The 27,174-nt window shown below is 45.8% G+C and overlaps 4 protein-coding genes across 4 annotated transcripts in view; 3 read left to right on the forward strand and 1 right to left on the reverse strand.

The window, feature by feature from the left end:
- LOC139338735 (zinc finger protein 91-like) overlaps positions 1-27,174 on the reverse strand; it is a 299,694-nt gene that overhangs the window by 36,880 nt on the left and 235,640 nt on the right.
- Positions 388-6,172, forward strand: LOC139338565 (immunoglobulin lambda-1 light chain-like). The gene is made up of 5 exons (XM_070973709.1): positions 388-430; positions 523-837; positions 2,404-2,442; positions 3,904-4,204; positions 5,801-6,172. The coding sequence occupies exons 1-5, from the start codon at positions 388-390 to the stop codon at positions 5,973-5,975; spliced, it is 873 nt and encodes a 290-aa protein (XP_070829810.1). The 3' UTR covers positions 5,976-6,172.
- On the forward strand, positions 10,232-20,610 carry vcpip1 (valosin containing protein (p97)/p47 complex interacting protein 1). Its single transcript, XM_070973648.1, has 3 exons — positions 10,232-13,021; positions 15,070-15,156; positions 15,326-20,610. Exons 1-3 carry the CDS (start codon positions 10,372-10,374, stop codon positions 16,120-16,122), a joined length of 3,534 nt encoding a protein of 1,177 aa, XP_070829749.1. The 5' UTR covers positions 10,232-10,371; the 3' UTR covers positions 16,123-20,610.
- On the forward strand, positions 21,463-26,872 carry dusp28 (dual specificity phosphatase 28). The gene is made up of 4 exons (XM_070973716.1): positions 21,463-21,705; positions 22,169-22,437; positions 23,217-23,608; positions 24,818-26,872. The coding sequence occupies exons 3-4, from the start codon at positions 23,264-23,266 to the stop codon at positions 24,905-24,907; spliced, it is 435 nt and encodes a 144-aa protein (XP_070829817.1). The 5' UTR covers positions 21,463-21,705; positions 22,169-22,437; positions 23,217-23,263; the 3' UTR covers positions 24,908-26,872.

Raw genomic sequence — 27,174 nt, forward strand, 5'->3', positions numbered from 1 at the left:
CGCATCAGGCACTCACGTCATAGAGAAGTATACAGCCCCACTCTCATGTCAGGATAACGTTGACGTTCATCTTGTGCTGTTTTATACTTCTACTCTCCGACAGCTCAGAGGGAAACGTTTTACTTTTCACTGTGTAGAAAATTGACATCAGGAGGGTTTTTACAGGCAGAAGCACGACTGTGGTGGAAAACCACACAGCAGCTTGAGCTGAGCGTCGATCAGCAGCAGCAGCCTTATCTGTCCGCCGCAGGGGCTCATGGGAGGTCCCAGGACCTGTTAGGAAGCACGTGGCCCTCCTGTGATCTCTCAGCTCGTCCTGGTTTGGCCTCAGCTGCATCAGAGCCACACTTCTCCCCAGGTTCACCAGAGGAAACACCACTGCACAAAATGCTTCTCCTCCCAGCTGCTGCTCTGTGCTGCCTGTGTTCAGGTGAGTGTTTCCAGCCAATTGGGAGCCAGAAAAGTCCACCTTTCACCCACACTGTCGCGCTGACCTTCGTCTCTCTGTCTGTGTCTCTGCAGCGCTGGCAGCCATGGCAGCAGAGCTGATTCAGAGTGATTTGACATTGACCAGGAGAGTTGGTGAAGAAGTCTCCTTCAGCTGTGGAGGAACTGACCAGCGTGACACTTATGTTTACTGGTACCAGAAGAAAGACACAGAAACATTCAGAGTTATTCTTCGTATTACCAGGAGTAGTGGTGGAATTTATTCAGGTTACAATCATCCTCAGAAAGATGATTTCTCAGCTGTGAATAAACAGAACGGCTGGGAGTTGCAGATCCAGAAAGCTAAACTCGCTCATTCAGCCTCCTACTACTGCTCCTGTTGGAAGAGCGATCTCCACAGTGAGAAATGATCCCTGCAGCCTGAACAAAAACCAACAGATGAGCAGATGTCAAACAGTGTTTGTGACAGGAAGAGAGCAGTAAACCACAGCCCAGGTTCACATATTTCAGCTCCATCTCAGTCAGAGGCACAAACACACTGAACTGACAGATTCATCTCATATTAGATTCATTCAGATTTCCATCAGATGTTCCAGCAGGATTTCTGTAGTTTGACACAGTGAGGACAAACGAGCAGCACAGAAACACCATGATGGAACCAGACAAGAGGAAACAAGAGACACAGAATACAGATAAAAGGCTGAAACAACAAACATCTGTCAAAAAACAACAAACTGCAAAGAAGATCTGTGAGATGAAGATGAGAATCCTCGTCTTCGTCCTGCTGCTGGAATAAAGTCCATTCCTCCTCACAACACTAATGTGCTCTGAATGAAAAGACTTCCAGCAGCACTTGTTGTTGAACACCTTTCAGCAGATTTCACCACATCATTTCACTTCATGACATCTGAAAAGACAAATCTTGGACACGTCAGCTCTTGAAAGTGAATTTCTTGAATAATTTAAAGAATTCAGCCCTTCCTAACATTTAAATCTACACAAATCAATATTTTAAAGTGAACAAAGGGTGAAATGTTTTGTGGAATCGAGGGTGGACTGGTCACTGGGAGGACCTTTTGATGTGTGGTGGAATGTTGAGGAGAAGTGGAAGCATCGGACGCAGAGTTCTGGATTGTGGTCGAGACCTGGTCGCTCTCGATTGGCTGACAATGACAGCTCTTGTCTCTGCTGCTGGACACCACAATGGCTCCTGAACTCCAGGTGTGGAGACCCTTCAGGGAACCAGTGTGTCAAAGTTAGTTTGTGGGGACGAGTTCACAGTGATGAAGAAGGTGAATCTTAAGAGTCTTCACAGCTACAAACATGCTAACCTGGACGAGCTGCAGGACAAAGTTAACACTCTTCAGTCGAGTTTGATGCTCAACAAGCAGCTTTCACAGTTTCTGACAACCGACAACATGACATGAAAAGTCAGAGGAGCACCAGAGTTTTTAGAGTTCATCCTGAGGGGAACATGAATGTCTGAACCACATTCAATGGTCGTCCATCCAATAGATGTAAACATGAGAGAAACAAATCATGGAGCTGAAATCTGAGTAGTGCAGCGGGAACTCAGAGTCCAGCTGAGGGAGGCGAAGCAGCAGAACAACAGCATGAAGGAGGTGTGGGACGGGATGAAGATCATCACCGGCTGCAGCTCAAAGCGGGGTGTCACCATCGAATTTGTGGAATATGCTGGACTTTGTGAATTTCCCTTGGCGATGAAAAAAAGTATCTATCTATCTATCTATCTATCTATCTATCTATCTATCTATCTATCTATCTATCTATCTATCTATCTATCTATCTATCTATCTATCTATCTATCTATCTATCTATCTATCTATCTATCTATCTCTGACACTGGTTCATGGTTTGGACTCGTTCACCTCAGCTGACACATTCAGCAGCAGACGGTTTTTGTCTCACTCTGTTTCACTGTGGGGGGTTACTACCACCTCATCTTTGGCTCTGGGACTAAACTGTACGTAACAGGTAAGAATAAACTTTCTTTTTCCTTCAGTTGTTCTATTGAACAAGTTGAAAATGTGTTTTAATGAGTTTCTGCTGCTTCAGACTTTCCATGTTGCTTTGTTGATAATTAGCAGAGAATTCTTGCAGCCGTGCAGCTTTTGTCACATAAAAAAGGTTCAAAACTCATGAAAAGATGTTTAAATCTCACTGCACAACTCAAGTTTTTCTTTATTTCTGCAGGACATCAAACTGATTCATCCAGAAAAAGTTTGATATGAGCAATGTTACAAATATGAAGTATTTGATCATCTCAGTAATTCAGCATCATCTCTTGTTTTAATGAAACAAGATAATATGTGAAAAAGTAAAGTGAACAAATGTCAGTAAATGTATTTTGAAAAGCTGAAGACTTTAAATCTGTTCTATTAATAAGTCATTTTTAAAGGGTAAAATCGAGCTCATGGAAACTGTATTTTATATGATGGTACATATGTCTTTAAGTGGAAGATATATTTATACATGAAGACAAACAGACACTGAATATGATGCTATCATTCATTTATGCAACACGATTCATTTATGCCTGCTAATTTAAATATTTCTATACATGACAGATGATAATTTAATGTATAATGTCACGCATACAAATATATTTCACATTAACATACAAGAACATTTAATATAAATATAAACAGTAAATGAGGCTTAATATAATTTGAAATATGGAAAAATAAATATATTTAAAGGATATGGTGATGAGTTACATTTTATTACAACTATAATTAATAAATTAATTATTATATTATATTATATTATATTATATTATATTATATTATATTATATTATATTATATTATATTATATATGAATTTCCACTCAAGGATCAATAGATTTTGACATTTTTAAATGAGAGTTTATTATATTGAAGACAAATCATTTTAATCTTGTATAAAAGTTGAAAATATTGATGAATTTCTTGTTTGTTTTTGAATGATTGGATTTAACTTTGTGCTGATAAATATTTAATATTCTTAATATGTTGTAATCATCGACATGACAGTTGAGTTTCACGTGAAGATAAATACGGTCTTTGTTCTAAAATGTGTTTTCATCCTGATGGAGACAAAATATTTTTCATTCTATCAAACCAAATTTCCTAAATATATAGTTTGATATTGTCATATATTATTAGTAATAAATGTGACATTATGCTGAATGGACATGTTATATTGAAATGAAGAATTTCCAAATCCATCATTGTCTTTGTTCCTCATGTAACATCTGCTGACATCAGCTGCTCATTGTGTTTGATATGAAGCTGAATACAGTCCATGCAGTGAACTTTGTGCTGTATTGATGAGCAGTTTAGTGATCAGAGTCCACGTAGTTTCCAGGATCAGACTGAATGCAGTGCAGTGCTGTAAGCTGCTGCTGACTGTGTCAATGTGTGTCTGTGCTGCTCGTTGCTGCCGTCAAACTTCAGACGAGCCCATAGCGAAGCCCGTGGTGAGCGTGTACCCGGCAGCGTCCGGAGCCCGCCTGGAGGGCCAGAGCTCCCTGCTGTGTGTGGCCTCAGCCATGTTTCCTCCTGTGGTCCGCTTCTCCTGGAAAAGACGAAAGGACAACGGTCCTCTGGAGGAGCTGTCCCCTGATGAGATGGAGCAGCTGGACCTCAGAGGGTCGGGACGCACCGTCGCCATCTTGCTGATCCATCAGAGACCAGAGAGCAAATATAAATACAGCTGTGACGTCGAGCACGAGGGGGGCACAGCGGAGGCCCCACCAGAACAAGGTGATGAAGGCTCGCTGACTGTGTTCAGCAGTAAGGGCTGCATGTCAGTCTCTTTACTTTCTGCTCATCACTTCCTGATCCTGAATTAGAATGCAATATTTTTGTCTTTGACGATAGTCACTGTGTCAATTCAATTCAATTTTATTTGTATAGCACCAAATCACAACAGAAGTTGTTTCAGGACACTTTCCATACAGAGCTGGTTCAGGCCGAGCTCTTTTATTGACAGAGACCCAACAATTCCCTCAGGAGCAATCACTCGCCGACAGTGGCGAGAAAAAACTTCCTTTTAACAGGCAGAAACATCAGGCAGAACCAGACTCTGGGTGGGCGGCCATCTGCCTCCACCGGTTTGGTGAGAAGGAGAGCAAGAGGGAGAGGGAGAATAAGAGACAGACAGAGAGTCAGACAGAAATGCAATCAAAGTAACAGTGACAGTGGATATGATAATAGTAGTAGCAGTTCCAGTGGATGTCAGGCAGAGTCATGACAGCTGACGTAGCTGTAATCCACAATACAGATTCAGCCATTATTCATGAGTCTCTGCACTAAAGCGCAGAGACTCCGGGGAAAAAGCTAAATTAGTAACTCGCCGTGGTAGGACATGAAAGCGTGCAGATGGAGAGGGACAGAAGGACAGAGGAGCTCGGTGTATCTTTGGATGTCCCCCGACAGTCTAATCCTATAGCAGCATAACTAGGGGCTGGTCCAGGACCAGCCTGAGCCAGCCCTAACTATAAGCTTTATCAAAGAGGAAAGTTTTAAGCCTACTCTTAAATGTAGAGACAGTGTCTGCCTCCCGGACAAAGACTGAAGATGGTTCCACAGGAGAGGAGCTTGATAGCTAAATGCTCTGACTCCTGTTCTGCTTTTTGAGACTTTAGGAACCATAAGTAGCAATGCATTCTGGGAACGCAGTGTTCGAGTAGGGCAATAAGGTACTATGAGCTCTTTAAGGGCGTATTCAGACCAGGAAAGTCCTTTGGTCCGCTGTCTTTGGTTCGGACCAAAACACAGTGTTTCTTTTGTGGTTTGGTGCAGTTCATTTTCACAGTGCAATTTTCACAAGAGCCCTAGAATTTGTCAACAAACAAACATTTGTGCAAAGATGGTTCACTCATTGGACAAAACGGTCGGGGGTGTGGTAACACAGGGTAACGCAGTACAAAAAGGGGGGGGGGGGTGTAAACAAACTATGGAAATTCTGGAGATTCAGCGTGTTGCACTTGTTGTGCTTGTGTTGATTTGTTTCATACAGTTACAAACGTTTGCAGAACTTTTGGAGCATTTGAGGCGTTTGGCACAACGTCAATTTTATGATGTGATATTTAGCATTTTGCAACATCGAAGACAGTGACGATCGCATAATGCCCGCCGCAATGGGAGCCTGTTGCATCCAAAAAGGCATATAATTTTTAGAACTGGGTCGGACCGACCGTGTCGAACAGCACAACTAATCCCAATGAGAGTGTACAGTATGAGGGCATCTGTCCTACATTTAGGACATTTAGAGTGCTATAGACTGACTTGTGTGTGTGTGTGTGTGTGTGTGTGTGTGTGTGTGTGTGTGTGTGTGTGTGTGTGTGTGTGTGTGTGTGTGTGTGTGTGTGTCAGTGTCCTTCCAGTCTCAGTGCAGGGTGAAGCTGCTCCTGCTGCTGTACTCAGTGCTGATCGTCAAGAGTCTGGTGTACTGCTGTGGACTCTCTCTGCTGATGATCCTCAGAAACAAGGGACCGTCCACCAACTGCACACATGCTGACTGACTGTTTTCTGCTCGCCATCAAATCTCATCCCTTCATCTCATCTATCATCCTAAAATATAAATGCACATACACACATATAGATCTGCAGTTACTGAGTGTACATTCTGTGGTAAAGTGTTATTTTGATTCTCTGCTTTATTTCCTCTTTTCATTGTGGTTTTTCTAATAATAGAAAATGAAGCTGAATCATTGGCTGCCTGCTGGATATTTTATTTTTGTGCTATTTTGTCTCTTCTTGTCTTTCTTTTGAACATGTGATGCTGAGTGTGGCGGGTTTGTCAAACTCTTTCACTCAAACATTCTCAATAAAGTGAAAAATCACAGCGTGTTTCATTAACTTCTTTGTTTTCATGGACCTCAGTTTGGCTTCAGATCAGATCATCAGAAACAGAATCAGCTTCATGGACCATGTATGTTGGCAGCTACAAGTCATTTGACTGTGGTTGGAAGCAGCTCTCCATGTACTTTCACACAGCAGTAAGAACAAATGTACAGGAAGACGTGAACATCAGCAAACAGCTGAACAAAGACAACAAAGCTCGTTAAAGAAGAGCTCACATGAACACGGAGCTGTTATATCTAAGTCAGTCGGTGTGGGTGTGCCACCAGGTTCAGTGCTGACCCCCTTTTCTCACTGTGTCAGTGTGGATGTAAACCTCTACGCTGATGACACTGTTGTTTCCACACATGAACAAACAGCAGAGCGAGCTGCTTTGAAGCTACAGCTGCAATAAAACAATGACACAGCAGCTTGATCAGTCAGGCTGAAGAGTGAAGAGATGAATTAGAAACTGTCTTTGAGTTGATGTTGTATGAAATGTGTGAACGCTCTGGTCCTTTCCCACATGTCCTAATATGTTGTATTATGTTACATGTTGGGGTCAGGATGCAGGAACTGTCACGAAACTGTCACCTTTATATAGTCAATGAAGCTGTTTGAATGAAAGCTCTTCACTGTCAGAGCCAGTGTGAGGTAATAAAGTGGGATCAGAGCAGACTTCAGGAGGTTGAACATATCTGCTTTTATTTCAGCGTCTCAGCTCTGAGTTGAGGATTTGAGCTGTTTCTCTCACAGATGAATCAGACAGATCAAAGCTGAGACAGTGAGCACTGAGTGCTGAACTCAAACTCAAGTTCCTGGAATGATTCTTCAACCAGAGTCCATGGTTGTATCTGTCATTGTGTTATTCATGTGAAGAAGCACAGCTAACGGTGAGGAGGCTGCAGAGCAGAAAGCCACACAGCCGTCTGCTGCAGGAACGGAAGTGCTGATTGGCTGCCAGCAGCTTTTTATGAGTCCTAATAACCACTGAGAACAGATTCATATCTGCTGCTGTTCACACTCACCACCCCCTCTCCCTCTCTGCAGTCGTTTGTCTTTTCTCTGCTTGTCTTGAAGCCTTTTTCCCACCGAGCCCTCCACCCACACAACGCTGAACTGACAACCCACCTGGAGGTCACATCCAAACACTATCTTGTAAATAATGCTGAGATATACCATGACGATTTTTTCTTCAGTTGCTTTCAGCTCTGTTAATTGAGCATTTCACGACAAAAGCAGCTTCTTTATGAAAGTTAAGGAGCAGTTATACTAATCTTATTTTTAGGGATGTTTGTTCTATTTTGTATAACTTTGAACAGTTTGTGTTGTACAGTTAAAGCTAAAAACATGACATATTAACAAAGAAAGCAACAGAGAACCAACACCATGTTCGATCTTTATTGAACTTTAATCATTTTCACCATGAAAATGAGAAGAGGATGTTCGCAATGCTGACATCGAATATGGAGAGCTCATCCCACCCCCTGTATGAGATGGTGGGGGGTTTAAGCAGCTCCTTCAGTAGCAGACTGCTGCATCCAGTCTGTAAGAAAGAAGCTACCGCAGGTCCTTTAGTCCTACATCTGTCAGACTGTTTAGCATCATGTGATGTAGCACTGTGTGGACACTGTCCTTCTTTCTTAATCTCTACATCATAAACCTGTTTCTGATTTTGCACTACTGTTCAAGGTTAATATCTGCTCACATTTATAATAATAATAATAATAATAATAATAATAATAATAATAATAATAATAATAATTAATTTTATTTAAAAGCGCCTTTCTAGACACTCAAGGACACTTTACAAAGATAAAACAAGTACAGTAAAACAACAACAAAGCTATACACAGATAAGAGCTAAACATTGGACAGAGCAATCAGAGAGAGTATGCTTTCTTGAACAGGTGGGTTTTGAGTATGGATTTGAAGTGAGGGCGAGAGTCGATGTTACGGATGTCTGGTGGCAAAGACATCCATTTCACCTGGTGTAATCTCAAAATTTCTAAAGTTGGAAACTTCTCTCAGCTGTGCAATAACACTATTATTTATCCATGTCAGCAACCGTATAGTGTGTACTTATAAGCTGTATATATTGTGCATTTACATAGACCCAGTATTTCCCAGGTGCAATACTATTTTATTCAGGTGCAATAGTATTCTCAGTACTTTTTAGGGCATCTATCCATCTATCTCTGTATGAAACAATCAGAAGAACGACATCCTGCACTCATCTCACCCCAGAAGTCATGTCTCACGTTGCATTTGTCTCTTTATGGTGTCACACCAATAAATCAGCTCCTCCACCAAGGCTGTGTGGTGGATTCATCTTCTGGTGGAGGCCTGTTTCCCGCTGGTGGTGACATTAAATATGAGAGAGAAACACCTCCACCCTGTGGTCAGTCAGACTCAGTGCCGGGATATCCAGATGATGCCATGACGACATGATTATGTTTTTCCCGTTTAGTTTGCCCACAGTGTCATCTAGTGGATACAAACCCGAAAATGTCTCGCATCATGGCATTATTGTAATTATTCTAAGTATTATGTTCTGATTCATGTTTGAGTTTGTCCTCTAAAGCAGTTTGCATCAGTTTTTAAAGCACTGATGAATACAACTGACTTGACAAACTGTCCAAGTATTAACGTTGTACTTATTGCATTTGCTTTAGAAAGGGGATGTAGCCATTTCATTCTGTATAAAGTTTATAAGAACTGCCTCAGGTAAATTTCTAATTTATTTTTATTTCATTTCTAACAATTTAAATTGATCACTTTGCAGACCCATGCCAGACTCCATTCAAAAATCTGTCATTTCAGGACCACATGTCTGACACCGAGTCCTCGTCTGAATGTAGTTACACAATCTCATTATTCCCCTCAGCCATCTGTAACTAAATCACACAAGCAGCTGTGTGAACCACAGTTCCCCCACATCGGATTGAAATCAGTGCAGTTGGTAGCTCAGATATCACATGTTGACCAAATGTCCGTCAACGGTCACATTGCGCATTTAATCTAAGTTGTCTGGGCAGGCAAGCAAAGCAGCATTAAATTGATCGATTTCTGAATGGGGTTCGGCGACAGTATTTTTCTCTCCAAACTTCAGGTCTAGGCAGGAACAGTTTCACTCCATCGGTCCAAAACTCAATATGCTCTGCCTGTCAACCGCACCCGTCAGTTAGCCTAAACTCTGACTTCTTTGAGTTTGAACCGTGATTCATTGTGCAAATTAACCGGGGGCTAACGTCATAGAATCGGTCGTTAACAGCGCCGCTAAGGCAGTCTGCGATGACTGGCGTTTCTTTTTAAAGTCAACGGATGTTCAGAGGTTACCTGGCACTTGCTGCCCGTGCTTCTACTGTAATGAATGTACCGTAAGAATACTCTGTTCTGGTTTAGCTGCACTCTGCTATAGTTAGCTATCCACCAAGCTACTAGCTAAACGAATTAGACATGATGAAAGTACCGTTGATCTTAAAATCAGCTCATTTTATGCCCGTAATCATACAAACCACACTGCGCCATAAAACTGTACGACTACCTGGAGCCAGAAAAGGTTTTTATTATATTTTGGGGACTAAATTGATGAGATACTTTGAGAAAAAAGTCCATTCTGCCCAAACTGCCATGATTCTGCCTTCTTGACTTCCTGACACAACAGTACGCCGCTGCGGCGTGTTGCATTCTGGTAAATGTAGTCAACTGAATGTTAATGTTGCTTATTTTAATCATTTATCAATAGGTCTGTCTTATATTAAATAGACATCCTTTCGTATTTGACTGTAGTTTGTATAAGAGTTGGTTTAAAGGTAATCATTATGATTTCTATGTTTATTATTGAAAAATAGCTACACAGTATAACTACAAGTCCCACAATCTTACGTCGTTACGTCGTTACGTTTAGCAACGGTCAGTTGCTAAAGAAAAAAACAGCCGCTTCCGTGTTGTTCTTGTGTTATTCTGGCAAATAACTATCGTTAGCAGAGTAAAAGCTCGTCTGACAGCCTCGCCGGAGTGTGACTATCATGATTTTGTGAAGCTGACCGACAGTTTCATCTTTTTTCATCCGAAATGTCGCTGCTGCAGGGCTCAAAGAAAAAAGACAAGCGTATTTTGTCTGGTACCTGCCCAGACCCGAAATGTCAGGCGAGGCTATTCTTCCCTGCTTACGGCTCCATTAGCATCGAGTGCACGGAGTGTGGTCAACGCCACGAACAGAAGAACCTGTTAAATGTCGAAGAAGTGACTGATCCAGATGTTGTGCTTCACAATCTGCTCCGAAACGCCCTGCTCGGCGTTACCGGGGCCCCGAAGAAAGGGACGGAGCTGGTGAAAGTAATGGGGCTTTCTAATTACCACTGCAAGCTGCTGTCCCCCGTCCTCACCAGGTATGGCATGGACAAACAAACTGGCAAAGCCAAGCTGTTGAGGGACATGAACCAAGGTGAGATGTTTGACTGCTCGCTCTTGGGAGACAGAGCTTTTCTGATTGAGCCGGACCATGTTTCCACCATGGGCTATGGCAAGGACAGGTCAGGAAGCCTCATATACCTCCATGACACTCTGGAGGAGGTCAAGAAGGCCAACAGCAACAGGGAATGTCTCATCCCAGTTCATGTAGATGGAGACGGGCACTGCCTGGTCCATGCTGTGTCCAGAGCGCTGGTGGGTAGAGAACTGTTCTGGCACGCCCTGAGAGAAAACCTGAAACAGAACTTCAAGCAAAACCTGGACCGCTATAAAGCCCTCTTTCAAGATTTTATTGATGCTGCAGAGTGGGAGGACATCATCAATGAATGCGACCCCCTGTTCATCCCGCCTGAAGGTGTGCCGCTTGGACTACGCAACATCCACATTTTTGGCTTAGCCAACGTCCTCCATCGACCTATAATCTTGCTGGACTCCCTGAGTGGAATGAGGAGCTCTGGGGATTATTCAGCCACCTTCCTGCCCGGGCTGGTGTCTGAGGAGCAGTGCAGGGGGAAAGATGGGAAGCTCAACAAACCCATCTGCATCGCCTGGAGCAGCTCCGGCAGGAACCACTACATCCCTCTGGTGGGAATCAAGAACACTGTGTTGCCCAAGCTGCCGGCCCGCCTGCTGCCAAAGGCCTGGGGCGTCCCTCAGGAGCTCATCAGGAAGTACATCAAGCTGGAACCAGATGGGAGCTGTGTGATTGGCGGCGACCGCAGCTTGCAGGATAAATATCTGATGCGGCTGGTCAACGCCATGGAGGAAGTGTTCATGGAGAAGCACAGCATCCACCCGTCGCTGGTGGCCGATGTACACCAGTATGTCTACAGACGGACCGGTGTGATTGGCATCCAGCCCGAGGAGGTGACAGAGGCAGCAAAGAAGTCAGTGATGGAGAACCGACTGCACCGCTGCCTGACCTGCGGTGCCCTCTCTGAGCTCCATGTCCCACCGGAGTGGCTGGTTCCTGGTGGGAAACTCTACAACTTGGCCAAATCCACTCATGGCCAACTGCGACCGGATAAGAACTACAGCTTCCCCCTCAACAACGTGGTCTGCTCTTATGACCCTCAGAGAGACGTCCTCATCCCAGATTATAAACTGAGCTCCCTCAACACCTGCAACTGGTGTCACGGCACATCGGTGCGCCACATCCACGGCAGCGGGTCGGTGGTTTACCTGGATGGGGACAGAACCAACACCCGCTCCCAGGGCGGGAAGTGTGGGTGTGGCTTCAAGCATTTCTGGGAGGGGAAGGAGTACGACAACCTCCCCGAGGCCTTTCCCATCACGCTGGAGTGGGGGGGTCGGGTGGTGAGAGAGACTGTGTACTGGTTCCAGTATGAGACTGACCCGACTTTGAACAGCAATGTGTACGACGTGGCCATGAAGCTGGTCACCAAGCACTTCCCGGGGGAGTTTGGTAGCGAGATCCTGGTGCAGAAAGTAGTTAACACCATCCTGCACCACACCGCCAAGAAGAATCCGGACGAATACAACCCTGTGTCCATCGACGGGGCTCATGTCCAACGTCTCACTGACACCACTGAGGCTCAACAGGCGGCGGACCCCCAGCCGCCCACTAAGATCATCCTGACCGGTCAGAAAGCAAAGACACTCCACAAAGAGGAGCTGACGATGAGCCGAGCAGAGCGCAGCATCCAGCAGAGCATCAGTGAGCAGGCCTTCGTCACTCAGAAGCGACGGACCGACAAGCTGAAACAGGAGCAGAAGGGCCACGGCCGGACATCTTCCCCCAGTGGATCACCGGAAACGTCCTCCTCTTCAGCTCCGGCCACGCCCACTAAATCCTCCTCCCCCTCTTCGTCCAATAAGGAGAAGAAGATCCGTGTGACCACCAGTGATGGCAGGCAGGCCATGCTGACCCTGCAGGCCCACACCACCTTCTCAGAGCTGCAGAGGAGCATCGCCAACCAGTTTGGCGTCCCACCGGCGCAGCAGTGCATCCGCTATGGCTTCCCGCCCAAAGAGCTAGTCCCCCCGAAGGACAGCGAGGAGAACGAGCCAGTGGCGCTGCAGCATGGTGACAGGGTGACGGTGGAGATATTGAGGGGCCCCGAGGACAAGAGCCCCGCGGCCTCCATACCCCGAGCCTCCAGCTCGCATTCCGCCCTGCACTCAGTGAAGAGTGAAGACGCCATGACGTCCAGCAGGATGAGCAGTCGGGAACTCCAGGACAGCATCGACCTTGAGATGTCCTCCCTCTGTCTCCTAGCAACCTTGATGGGTAAGAATCAAAGAGTGAGACATGTAGGTCGCCTCCTCTGAGGTCTCCCCCGCCTCCTCATGAGTTCAGTTCTGAGAGCAGATCCTGAACTGACTCACATCATCCAGGGTACGTGTGGCAGGTTGCTCCATCAGCTAAACTGACACTGCAGCTAATGATTGTTTTCATTGATGATCAGTCTATTGATTATTTAACTAATCAGTGAAACAGTCAGCTGATATGAAACAGAAACAAGCTGAAAATGTTTGAACATCGGCTGGAATATCTAAAACTGACATGTTTAAAAATGTAGTTTTGTTTGAGCACTTTACAGGCCTCCATAATTCTCCTGCGATTAGTCAGAATGAGAAGTTACGTCACATCAAACTGTTTGATTTAACTTGAGCTCACACCTCAAACAGCTGATTCAGCTCAGTGGTCGTATGTGAAGCTGTAGTTTACAGAGGTGTGTATGTTCATGTGATGCTGTAGAGCTGCTCTCATTCTTCCAGTCTGCCCTAAAACAATAGCTCAGTGCCCACATGAACCTATGAGACAGTTCTTTCTGGCTGCAATCATTCCTCCTGTACTGTCCTGTCCTGTGCTGGACATTAAGAGACAGATCCCTTCAGAATGTGCATCCAGTGTGAGTGAAGGGGGACAAAACCCAGAGTCCTCGTTCATGTTTTGAAGAAGTTGATATGAGGATAGGATAGAGTTAATCAATAACGTGGATGTCTTCCACAGTGACCGTCTTTTCAGTGTAAATGTCCTCTCTGCGTACTGTGTTGACACCTAGTAGACTGGAAAAACACTGAACATATACTTTAAGGAGGTCACACAACATCTGACCTCGAGCAGCTGTGTCTTTGTTTCATTATGCAGCCAGAAACTGCTGCTGTTTCACGCCGTTGCCCAGGTGTACAGCGCACACGCATGCTGCTTCCTGATTGGTCACTGCAGGCAGATGAACAGCAAACTGCAGGTATCAGCTGAGCTCACAGGCTGCGGGTGACACCCATCGCAGCTGCCGTGACTGTTACCAGAAAGTGTGCGTGTGTGTGTCTCAATGTGCTGACTCGGACATCTCGTCCCCTCCCCGTCTCACCTGCCAACAGGGTCAAAGGTCGCGGCTGCGTTCAGATAAACAGATCTGCCTGCCAACAGTCAGCGTCTGTCGATATTCAGGAAGGTTTCATCTGTGCTCTGAACGCTCCGCAGCCCTGACGCTGCACTTCCTGTTAGCTCGTATTCAATGATCCTCCGGCCTGGTTCAAAACAAAACCTCAGCAGAGCGTTTGTGAACGGAGCTCTGAGACGGTTCATACAGCTGAGTGCCACATGCTAACATGCTAATGTCCTGTTAGCCTGAGTGAAAGTGTACAGCCATGTGCAAAGTGCTAATATAACAACACTGATGAGACACCTTCAGTGATTTTTGCCTGCTTGCTGTCTGTAGAAAACAATGAATAATTCACTCAGGTGTATCACATGAAAACGTCAGGATCCCTATAAAGTCGGCGGGTCGTGTTGTTTTAGACACTCAGAGACTTGGTGACAGTACAGGAAGAAGACACTAACTGCAGCTTTCATTTGAGGCAGCATGTTGATTCATCAGTCAACAGAATGTTAATCACCAGCTGTGTCCATCATTGATTAATCACTGAAGCTGAACTGTGAGAACATGCTGCTTTTTGTCTCGTGTGAGTTACCTGATTATCTGTTGGTAGACAAACAGGACGTTGAAGATGTCTTGTTGGCCTCTGGGAAGGTGGAACATTCTGTTAAGACAACAACATGAAAGAGAGAAAATGATATTCACGCTGGAGAAGCTGGACTTCTTCTTCTTCTTCTTCTGTCTTGTGACCCTTCAGATTTATGTTGTGACTCATTCAGGGGCTGCCGACCTGCAGTTTGGGGAACCTTTGAGCACAAAGCTGTCCTCACCTGTGTCCTCTCTGCTGTTTGGATGTTTGAAATGTTTTGTTTTCGTCTGGTTGACTGTGTCAAAGGTCTGTCCGCCTGTTTCACTCCTCCTCTTCCTCACTGTTCCTCTCTTTCTGTTCCAGGTGAGGATGTTTGGTCATACGCTAAGAAGCTGCCGCACTTATTCCAGCAGGGTGGCGTCTTCTACAACATAGTCAAGAAAGACATGGGTATGTGTGCTGCCTTAGATTATTCGATTATTGAGAAATGATTATGATCAGTTGGTGTAATTATCACATGATGAAAGATCAAATATTCACCATTCGTCGAGTAGTGTGACTGAAATGACTGAATGGTGTGTTGACATGCTGAAGAGTCTGTGGTCACCCTCTGTCTCAGGCCTGATGGACGGGAAGCACTGCACGCTGCCTCATCTGACGGGGAAAACCTTTGTTTATAACGCGGCGGAGGAGCGTCTAGAGCTCTGCGTGGACGCCGCCGGTCACTTCCCCGTCGGCCCTGACGTGGAGGAGCTGGTGAAGGAGGCTCTGGTCCAGCTGCGATCGGAGACGGCTGCCAGGGGCAGCAGAGAGGGAAGCCCGTCCCACGGCGTCCTGCGGCTGGGCAGCGGCGGCGTCGTCCTTAAGAAGGAGCAGCTGCAGAGTGTCACCGCCTTCCAGGGTAAAGGCCACTCTCTGGGCAGCGCCGGGGGCTCCTCCCCTCCAGAACACCGGCCTATCACACGCCAACACAGCAGCGGCGTGGACCTGAGTGCCAGCGTATCCCGAGGCCCCCCGGACTTGTCGGACATCCCTGAGGACACCACCAGGGAGCTGGTCCGCATGGCTCCAGGCTTCGTCACCATGAAGGACGGTCGCGGTCTGGACCCCAGCCTGATGGAGCAGCAGCGGAGGAAGCTGCAGGAGATGGTGTCCTCCATCCAGGCCTCCATGGAGCGCCACCTCAGACAGCAGCAGAGCGCCGCCGCTGCTGCAGGGGGCGGGGCCAGCCAGGAGCGGACAGGCGGGACTAAGACAAGCGCGGGCCAACCAACGTCTACAGTCCACCACGAACCTCCAGCTGCAGCAGGCGGGACTGCGGCCGGCAAACCAGACGGGAAATCGGAGGAACTGGAGGAGATGGAGAGTCAGGACGCCGAGCAGAGCAACACCACGGAACCCATGGATCACTCCTGATCACGCCTGACCCCGAGCACCACCCCGCCCCTGCCCCGCCTCGCTGGCGCCTTTGGGTCAGAACGCCTCAGGTCGGATCCTAAAGCTTTGGTCTTCATCGTGTTTCGTTGTCTTTACCGCATGACTAGAGAGCGAGCCGACCGCCCTCACCTCTCTGCAGACGGGACGATAATCCACGAAGCGATATATTGTGACACGCCCTCTGCGGTACATCATCGATACGCCAACATCACGGCGCTGCGTGTGTGTTTAAACCCCACACACACTCATCTCAGCTGTCCACGTTAAAGAACACCTGATTGATTCCCGCTTCTGTGAGACGTCATTTTGCCTTCTTATGTTTCCTCCTCTTTGATGATGTATTGTGAACGCCCGTCTTACGGTATATCGCAGAGTGGCGTGACGGGATTGTATCTTTAGCCCCACCTGCAGACGTCTTCTCACTCTGAACGCACCGACGTCCGAGGCCGAAAACCTTCTCGGCTTCATGTGTGAGACGCATTCCTGTAGATAGAAGAATCCTCTGAGTCTTAATCTGCCGGCAGGTGGGGAGCTGCCGGTCGCCTGCAGCTTCACGCCTGCAAACATGCTTCCATCACCGTGCACGCTGGGAAAAGTGCACCGGCCTCCACACGTCAACGCCTTCATCGCTGAAATCTGCCCGTTTGCCGTCCGTCCGTCAGTCCGAGGGCGGGGACGGCTCTGCTCTGTGTTTGCTTGACTGTCTGACATTTAACGTTCTTGTTTTCCAAATGGCTGATGTGAAGCACCTGAACGCAGCTGCAGAGCGACCTGCGCAGGTGAGCAGAGGAGCAGCCGCTGTCATGTGAGGCTCCAGCCACCTGCAGGTAAAGAGTGGTTTTATTTTTTCCATTCTGAAACATCTGATCTTCTGACTTCATTCTGAGCAACATCACAGGTCTGCTGATGAATCTGAAGTCATTTACAAACAGTTTGTTTTCACACAGAAAGCTCACAGCTCCTTCAAAACCAAATTTAAATTTCCCTCTGAAAGATTTCCGATAACGATATTGCTGATTTGTGATGATCAGTATTGATCAGGCTCCAGCTGGTGTGCAAAGGACAGACAGAAAAGATCAGTGTCGGCTGACTTAGTTCTTTTATTCTGAATATATTTAATTGTTATATATATTATTTGAACTCTTAGTTGTTCTTAAAGTCCTTTTCTTGTTGAGTGTTCGTTGGCAGAGCAGTTTGCTCAGAACCGTACGCTCCTTCCACAGATGACAGTATTATTGACAGCATTTGTCTGCTGGTCAAGTGCCTGAAAACGCTTCACGTGTCGCCGCTTCATTCACGTCCAGAAGCAGAGGTCAGCGTCACGTATGAAAAAGCTTCAGAGGCAAACACCGTGTGTTTCACAGCCGAAAGCTGAGTCTGTTTCAGTGTTTAATATCAGCTGGAGTCGTATTTCTACAAACCTCACACACAGAAAACTACAGGAGTAACACTCTTTACCTGCAGGTGGCGCAATTGTACAGGTGTCTTACAGTGAAGTCCTGCCTCCGTTCCACCTGGTTCTCTTTCTTCCACTGTTTCAGAACAGCTGAAACACTAAAATAAAAGAGATTTGAGGTTTTAAAGATTTAAACAGCTGGTCGTTCTAACAAAGTAAAACACGAAAGCTTTTTGAGTTTCTGCTATGATTTGGAGAAAAGGTCTGTTTGTCCTGAGTGAAGACTGAAGGTGCTCGGTGACGGTGCTGCAGGGGTGTTGAGCCGCTGTGAGTAAACAGCTCCCCCTTGTGGAGGATCTCTGTTAAAGTGAATTGTGAGTTTCAGGCCAGTTGAATGAGGTACTTCACATTTAAAAGCAAAGGAAGCATTAGTGGGTCAGCTGCTCCACGTTTGGCTTTCTAAAGTCCCAAATGTCAAACTGCAAAGAGTTTCTTTAGTCAAGGAGAACCATCGTTAATTTCCTGTTTTTCCAGAAGTGACGTCTCCTTTGGCTGTGAGCGTTGGTTACTGAGCAGTAGTTAAAGTCGGCTGGTGGGAAGTGAGAGACTGAAGAAGAAGAAGTGTGATTTCTTTAAGGAACGCGGTCACATGATCAGCTGATCTGACCCTCACACAGAGCTGAGGACGGCGATCACAAGCTGGTCGTCCGTGTGGTACAATGATGACTTCTCATTGGTTGGTTGGCTTTACGTTTGACCCCCCCACGGAGAAATCAGAGCGTGGCCAAAGATGAACCAGGTTCAAGTTTGAAAACTATGTGGATCTGATATTCGGTGAAGAGGCCTCTGTCCTATGCAAAAAAAAACAAAACAAAACTTTATTTATACATGTGAGAATCACATTAACTGTGGACTCGCAGCACGTTGACGACACCAGAGAGAAACAGAACGTTTTACGTTTTTTATGTCACTTCTCTGCAGCCAAACGCTGACGAGTGGCTGCAGTCATCCAATCACAAAGCTGCTTCACGCCAGACGTGGGTCAGGTGACGTTTTGCAGCGCGTTCGTTCCTCAGTCATAATCAGCGTTTCTTCCTGATGGCAGACTGACTGATCCGTTTACGCTCGTCATGTGAGCGACTAAACTGATTCTCAACAAAACTCTGATTTTGAACAAACATCCTGAAAGACTTTCTATTCTGCAGCTACAAACTTCACCGAATGGCCAAAAGTATGTGGACAGCCTGTCCTCACGGAGCAGCTTTGATCTATTTATGGATCGAATGACACGTTAAAGTGAAAACAGTTCTTTCTCAGTTTGTCTTCCTGACTGAAAGCAGGAGCGTTGAGGCTGTCGGGCTCGCCGAGGCCATGGCGGGCTGCTCTCGTGCTTTTGGCCGTGGGGTGTACGTTCCCTCTGTGGGCCCTCAGAGTTCTGTGCAGCTCTTTGCTCTCGCAGGGAAAATGTTTTGCAGCAGCAGGATAAAGTCTTTGACTTTACTGGCTGTAGGTTTTATCAAACGAGCTGCTGCTTGAGTCTTGAGTTGGATTTCTGTCTGCCGAGAACTGAAGCACTCAAACATTCCCTTTAGTCTGCGGCGTTGCCGTTCGGCTCCTCGTCAGCTGGAATTGTTTTACTTTTTCTGATGTAATAAAACAGGTTTTGCGAGTTCTTGGGAGGCAGAAAGATGTGTTTTATTTCCTGGTTTGGTTTTTGATGAAGACAGCAGCTCATATCCACGATTCGGACCTCGAGACCCAAATATCCAAACGATGAAGAGGCTGAGAGACGAACCACGACACCTGAAGGACCCCCTGAATCTGTGATTAGAGGCTTAGAATGACCTCCCAGCATCCTTTGTGTCTAAATGCAATGATCCCTTTTAGGCCTCCAGTAAGAGCAGAGATTCATTTGAACCTCAGAAGGTTTGTTTAAAGGAACAGTTTGACATTTTGGGAAATGTGCTCACTCTCCTTCCCACTGTGGGTTAGATGTTCAGATTGGTCTCACTCTCAGGTTAGCTTAGCTTAGCATAAAGACTGGGAATGAGGGCAAACAGCTAGCATGGCTCTGTGGAAAGGTGAGCAAGTCCTCGTACCTGCAGCTGGAAGCTCGCTGACTAGAACATGTTTGTCGCTTTAAACTGAAGTGTAAAAACTTCACGTGGTTTTCTACTCGACTGCAGACGGCACACACACACACACACACACACACACACACACACACACACACACACACACACACACACACACACACACACACACACACACACACACACAGTGTCCATCAGCAGTCATTTCCCAAAGTGTTGAATTATTCCCCTGAAATGACTGAAAGTCAGTTTACACTTTTGTTGCCAATAAGCAGTTTTTCCACATCTCCGTGTTGCTCCAGGAAAAACATGGTGCTGCTGGAGGAACTGATGGTCAGGCCTTAAATCTGTTTGTTTTACATTGAGCTTCTTTCTGTTTTACTTATAACTGTGTTGATTTTACACCAGACTCCATTTGTTTTAACTTAAATCCTCATATTCGACCCTGCAAATCTCTTAGTTTGACCTTCTTGTCTTGTGGTTTTGTGGAAAAAAAGAAATCTCGTTCTGAAAATGTGAATCAGCCTTTTTGTTTTCTGCTCTCTGAGGTTTATTTTGCTTTGAGGTGAACAAATGTAAGACTCAGCACTTTGAGAAAAAGAGGGAACGTTAGCGTAGCATGCTCGTGTTAGCTGCACCTGAACCGCCATCGGTCAGAGGAAACAGGTCGGCCGCTCGGACGAATCAAACGGAAGAAGTTTGCTCAGACGACACTGCTGTAACAGACTTGAAGTTTTTCTTTGTGACTGCTGTACTAATGACATGAAATGTAATCCAGTTGTATAATAGTACATATTGTAGTATATTTGGACCTGTACAGAGACTACAGAAACACAGATTGTTCAGTTCCTTCGGTTCTTTTCTTTTTTGTTAACTTCTCTCTGGTTTGCTAATAAAATATTGATGATACACGGCTTCAACATCGCTGTTTGCATGTGTGATGAATTTTCAACCCCAACAATAAAATCACTTCCTTCACTTGTTTTTGTATTTTGTCGTCACTGACAGATTTTTCTGTTTGTCGTTCAGAAAAGAAGAGAGTGTGTTGATGTTTGTGTTTACGTCGGTGTCGCTGACGCTGTATGTGAGCGTGACTGATGCTGCTTTACACACTGCGTCAGAGTTTGGCCGAGCAGTGATATTAAACTACCGTTTATTGTATCATAATTCAGAAAAATCATCGTGTCACGACGATACGATCTGAAGTTACGGCTTTTCATGTTTCTGTTGCTAAGATTAGTTTTTCTGAACACGTTGAAACATGAAAAAGTTTAGTTTCTTTGTTTCTTCACATGTAATCTAAAACAGGCAAACACATGCTGTGGATACAGAATTTTTTCACACCATCTGATTTTGCTTACATTTGTACGTCAGCGTCATAGTCTCCTCATCAGTGTTGTCATAATGATGTCAGTTATTATTGTAGCTGCTGCGAATGTAAACTAGCTTCAGCAAACTCAAGTCTTTTTGAATATTCAAATTAATTTAACTGCATCTTAAAAAAAAAAAAAAAAAAAAAAGCCTTGAAATGCCTCACAGTAGTCCCGTCAGGTCTGTTTGTTCCGGATGTTCCTGTACATGACACAGTTTTTATTTCATTTAATTGTTTGTTTGTTTGTTTCAGGAACAAAAATTGAATTTAAGAGAAAACATGTTAATAAATAGATAAATCAAATAAACATGATAAAGAAGAAATGACAAAATAAATATTGCAACACGTGAAATTGATTTGGAAGTGAGGCTGAGAGGACTGAAGCCGTTTCCGGTGAGGTAGGAAACGCTCTTCCGGTCGCAGAATCTTTGACAGAAAAACGGCGGAACACCTGCGGACCGTAAACAAACATGGCGGACAGAGAGCGCGAGCTGGAGGCTTTTCACGTCCCTCTGACTCTCAGGTCCGAAACATGGCCGCGTTTTTCACCTCAGCGAAACCGAACAAGTTAATGAAACGTTTCCTGTAACTTCGTAAACCTGCTCTGAAGATATGACGGATTTAACTACGACAACCCGCGGAGGAAACAGCGTCTCCAGCGGCTAATTATGCTAACGATGCTAGCGACGCTAGCCGAGCAGGTGAGGACTTTCTGCCTTTCACATTATGAATTGTTTTGTTTTGTGTATTATAAACTGGAAGTTTTTGGGTTTGGGACAGTGTTGTGGACAAAATGTCTCCGGTCTCTGGATTTTATTTATTTATTTTATTTTACTTATCTTTACAGTTTTTTGACCTGTTAAACAAAATGATCATTAGCTACCGGCCGGAATGAAGAGTTTCAGATAAAATTCAACACGAGTCAACATTTGTTTCACTGTTTGTTTTATCTCCTCCCTCACTGAGAAATCCACAATCCAGAAATATCTCCTCGAGGAGAGACCAGTAACTGAAAACAGGTTCTGCCTTTAACTGGCGATCATTTTCAGACGACCAGTATGAGCGAAACACACGACAGCAGCTGGAAAAACATTTAAAAAGCGAAGTGAGTACAGCAGCACTAAAACCATCATTGTTTGTCTGTTTCCTGACTGTGCGTCTCAGGTTCCACTTGCCCGTGTGTCATCTGTGAGCCCTGAACCCGACCAGCATTAGGACCCAGAGCGCAGCAGCTGTCGGAGTCCACGCTGTAAATATAGCGGCGGTGTTGGTCTGGGCAGTTCGGGGTCACGGGGAGACCTGAACAGACCGGATCAGCCTGAACCTTCAGTTCTCCGCGAGCAGGAGCCCACAGGGAACGCTCTCCTCTAAAAAAGCCCGCAGAGAGAGTTTATCTGGAGAGCAGGAGGCTGAAGACCAGCCGCCAGCTGCACGTGAGTCCGTCTGTCCTTGTGGGGGGGTGAGGCGTTCGCTGACCGCTGCCTCTGTGGCTCCACTGCACATGTGTTCTTCACAGCAGTGATCATTCATTTTCATACATACGTGCATGTGGTTTAGATTTTCATCCTAATGGCGGTTTCCTAGTTCGTGTGTTTGCTGGAAGAAGTGTGAACAGTTGAAGGGCAGCTGTGCAGTCAGACAGGATTGAACACGGTGGATGTTGTTTTCTTTCGTCACAAGGTGAGCAGCAGGTCACAAAAGTAATCTTATGTGATTGGATGACGCAGTATCCTGTCGGATGATGATGCTGCTGCGTTGCGGCAAAATTGAGTCGTTTTTTTTGGCCAGATGACCTCTAATCGCTTCAGTGGTTCAGTGCCGATAAACAAAGCACACATTCAAAAATGAAGGTGTCACAGAACCTCTGAAAAACAGACTGAAAGCAGACTGAGATTAAAATAAAGTGAAATCTCAGTTAACGGTCTCAGAGAGGCAAAGTTCTGGTTGTTCTCTCATTTCCTCTCTCAGACAAAGTACAAGAGTTTATTTTTACCAGTCCAGAGAAAAAACAACATAAAGATGTTAAGAAACTTTCCTCCTGCAAAAAACTTTATTGATACTTTTGCTTCGTAGCAGCTGCAAGACGTTCACAAAGGCCTTGAAATGTTTCTGGACTTCTGAATTCACTAAGGAAACAAGGAAGTGAAGCGTGTGTCAGAGGAAAGTTCATTGTTAGCCTGCATGCTAACACTCTCATTCTCTGTCTGACCAGCTGCCCGAGTCTCGAGTAAGGAGGCCTGCGAGGGTCAGTTCTCCAGGATGCTGCAGTTGTGTAAAGTCACCAAGGACCTGTTCATCAGTAACGCCCGTTCAGCCTGCAGCGACGAGCTCATCCAGCAGGAGGCGGTGACGCTCTGCATCAACGTGTCCAAGCAGCAGCCGTTTCCCGCCGCCGGCATCAAGAAGCTGCAGATCCCTGTCTACGACGACCCCAACGAGGACCTTTACAGCCACTTCGACCGCTGTGCCGACGCCATCCAGAAGGAGGCGAACCGCGGCGGACGCAGCGTCGTCTACTGCAAGAACGGACGCAGCCGCTCAGCTACTGTCTGCGTCGCCTACCTGATGAAGCACCGCAAACTGACGCTGACGGACGCCCTGCAGGTGGGTGACGAGGACATGGTGCGTCAGTCCAGTCAAACAGGAAGTTAAAGACAATATAAACCAGTCAGAGCACAAGATGCTGAAGGTTATTATGTTTTATTGTTGTGTGAGCTCAGAGCTCCTCCTCCTCCTCCTCGCAGTCGTGTTCAGGTGAGAGCGAGAACGCACAAAACTGCCAAGTACAAAAAAACAAGAAGAGACGCTGAAGTGAAGCAGCTTCCTGCACGCCGTCGAGCGTCAACACAGGCCAGGACTCATCGTTAGAGCAGCGGGTCCGGTGGTTCAAGGTTTCTGTCTGCTCTGACACTTAGGCTACGTTTACACGGAAACGACCTGAACAGAAAATGCAAAAGTGGCGTTGTGTACTTTTTATTCAGCGTTTTCCTGGGGGAATCTGCATGCATACGGTGACGCCAAAGTGTGTGGAATCAGAGAATGTAAGGGACGGGCTCTGGCAGTGGAGCGTCTTTAAGATTTCCACTCTTTTTTGTGTTTTTAAGCCCAAAAACGCCGTCACCGTCTAAACGAAAAGCACATCCGCTAAAATATTTTATCGCTTTCACCCGCGAGCGTTGTCGTGTAAACGGGGCCTTAGAAGCTGTGATTAAACGTTTGTTTGACACAGCGAAGCTTTTATTCCTTTTGTTGGTGAGACGCTGTAAAATGCCTTGAATCTGTCTGTGCTGCTTTGCATTGATCATTCATGGCTGAATGTTGGTGTGTGGAAAGCTGCACCCACAGGGTTTCTAAAGGGAACGCTGCCTTCAGGTGCGTCTGACCTTATTAGCTTCATTTCCTGCTGCTGGTTGGACAGCGAGAACAGTTTTTGTCAGCAGAACACGAACGTGTCTCACTGTCCTCTGAGCTGCAGTCAAAAGCAGATTCCTCCTGTTCTGAGGTCAGAAATATCCCCGCAGCAGCAGCTGGCCTCCTGAAACCAGAGCCTGTGTTGAAGTCTGTATTACCAAGGTGCCCTCGAGCAACATCAGAGCGACCCAACGCGACAGTCAGCTCATTCTCAATCAACACAAACGGCTGAAGATGATGTTTGACTTCTGGTTGTTTTAAAATGAGCTGTCTGTCCTCACGAGTCTGCGTGAAGGTCTTTCGTTGATGCATCTTACGTCCTGGATGTGCTTTGTCCTTGAAATTGAAACGTGTGTGACAGAGTTCAGAGACAGACGTGATAACTCCTGTTTCTGTTTCCAGAAAGTGAAGACCGCCCGTCACGTGATCGATCCAAACCCCGGCTTCCTGTCGCAGCTGCAGAGATACGAACAGGAGCTGAAGAAGAGGTGAGGACGGACGGATGGACAGATGGACATCCGAAAATGTCCACGCTGTCCTGAAGCTGCTGATGTGAAGACAGCCAGCAGGTGAACGACTTGGTCTGCGTCCACCTTCACGCTCTGCTGCTGTAGCTGAACACTGACATGAAACTCAGCAGACGTGAAGGTCTGCGAGCTTCGTCTCACTCTTTCAAAGTGAGTCACAGTGAGTCCACTATTGATCTCAAAGCCGACTTTCAGCGTCTCTTAAAGACAGCGAAAACAAACAAGGCAGCTTAAAGACAATTAGCCCAAATAATTTCAAATAACCAGAAGAGACGAAAATTAACTAGAAAACTGAATAGACCATAAAGTAAACTGTAATGTGTGCAGATACACAGATATAATACAACGTTAGACAGTAGAACTTCTCTTAATATAGTTACAAAACGCTAAAACACAAGCAACATGAATAAAAAGCAGATAACGAGTTAGTAAGCTAGTTTATTCTACAGGTTAGGAGCCAAATTCACGGTTAGTAAAACGTAGACGTTAACAGAAGCACAGCACAGCAGAACACAGATTCTGTGCGCTGACGCTAATATTTATTGAGAATTCATATTCAGCTTTGGTTGGCAGAGACAGCAGAAACATTCACCGGAGAAAAAACAAAGATGACTCAAACAAAGATAACGAGACGCTTTTCTCTATCGTCCTGATGATGTCATAATTCTGAGAAGGCTCGTTGTGGTCGTGGAGGTGTGAGGCGCTTCCTGTTTCAAACTCATGGTTCATGGTGTGTTCGGTATCTCGAGGCCGAGCGCGTTACGCCACGCTAGCTGTCACAGACTGAAGCTACGGCACAACTAGCGGTCGCCTCAGTGCTGATGGTCACTCGCTCTGTTATCTTTTTTTTTTTTTACCGGGAAAACCTGTCGCCGTCAGTCAGAATAACTCCAGAGTTAGATGTGAAAATATTCTGTCTACAGGTTTTGAGTTTTATTTTTCTTCCGTCAGTTTGAATGAAGTGTGTTTTATGATGTTAAAACGATGTTTTTCTGAATGGAGTCTGGTGGCTTTGCTGAGAGCGACAGCAGCCGTCAGCAACAAACAGACGAGTCACTCACCGTAGAACAAATTTGATTCAGACTCGACAGAAACAGAATCAAACCGTCTTTCGCTCTTTCAGCAATCAGCAGCTCTGCTTTGCTCCTGCTGGTCCGAGTCGCTGTGAATCACTTCCTCGCCGTTTCCCCGTCGTCACACTGGCCTCCTTCGGTCTGGGAGGTTGTGTTCGGTCCTGATCTTGCTCTGTTGTCCGCGGTGTAAACGGCAACAATCCCCCAGAGCTCTGAGCTCTCTGTCAGGGCAGAATCCAGTCAGCTAACAGAGCCGCTAGCTGCACAGCTAACTGAGCTAACGAGCTAACAGCAGCTACAGCCAAAATTTGCCTTCGACAGGTGACCTCGTCTATAGCGCTACCAGGTAAAGCACAACTTTCAGAACAGCTGCCTGTTAGATTTAAATAGGGGATTAATATAGTTCCACGTGTCCCCATCGCTCCTGAAACCAAACCTGAACAGACCTCATCAGTCAGAATAACTGAAAAAGTACCAGAATTTAAGCCTTCAGACCAGAGCTCATCTGGGTTTGATGGCTTCCTTTTTTATGTTTGGACAGTATCAAGAAGTCAAATATGATGAATATTCAAACAAGCCATCAAATGTCTTAAACTGTTCTGGACTTTGTAAATAAAACTCAGGTTTCACTTTTATCTGTGCACTGACTGGATGTTGATACATGAACACACACACGTGCACTTCAGGTGTGTGTGTATGTGAATCTCAGGTGTGTCTTCTTCATTTTGTGGTGCTGCCATTTAGAACTGAATTAAAAGCAATAATTTAAGCTGCGTGTCTCCATGAAGCTGTTTGTGTTTGAGTGTGACGTCTGTCTTCACATTAAAATGAAATAAAGTTGTGTCTTTATCACTCAGTGATCAGCTTTGTCAAATCATTCCTGAACATCGATCAATATTCAATCAGGTCGATTGATTGGTGCGTTCACTGTCGACGTCACATCAGCTGATTAGTGTCCCCGACCAATCACAGCTTGGACGTCAATGACGTGACGAGGACACTGAATTTTCAGTTGTCAACTAGCGAGATTTTCTCTGCTCAGTCCTCATTGGCCGTTATCCCACAATGCTTTGAGAGGTGATTCTCGTTTCCAATCAAAAAATTTGAAGGGCCTGCAACAAGCCCCTCCCACCACTGAAGATGTGGTGGGAGGGGCTTC

Source organism: Chaetodon trifascialis, chromosome 11, assembly GCF_039877785.1.
Source record: "Chaetodon trifascialis isolate fChaTrf1 chromosome 11, fChaTrf1.hap1, whole genome shotgun sequence".
NCBI classification, from domain to species: Eukaryota; Metazoa; Chordata; class Actinopteri; order Chaetodontiformes; family Chaetodontidae; genus Chaetodon; species Chaetodon trifascialis.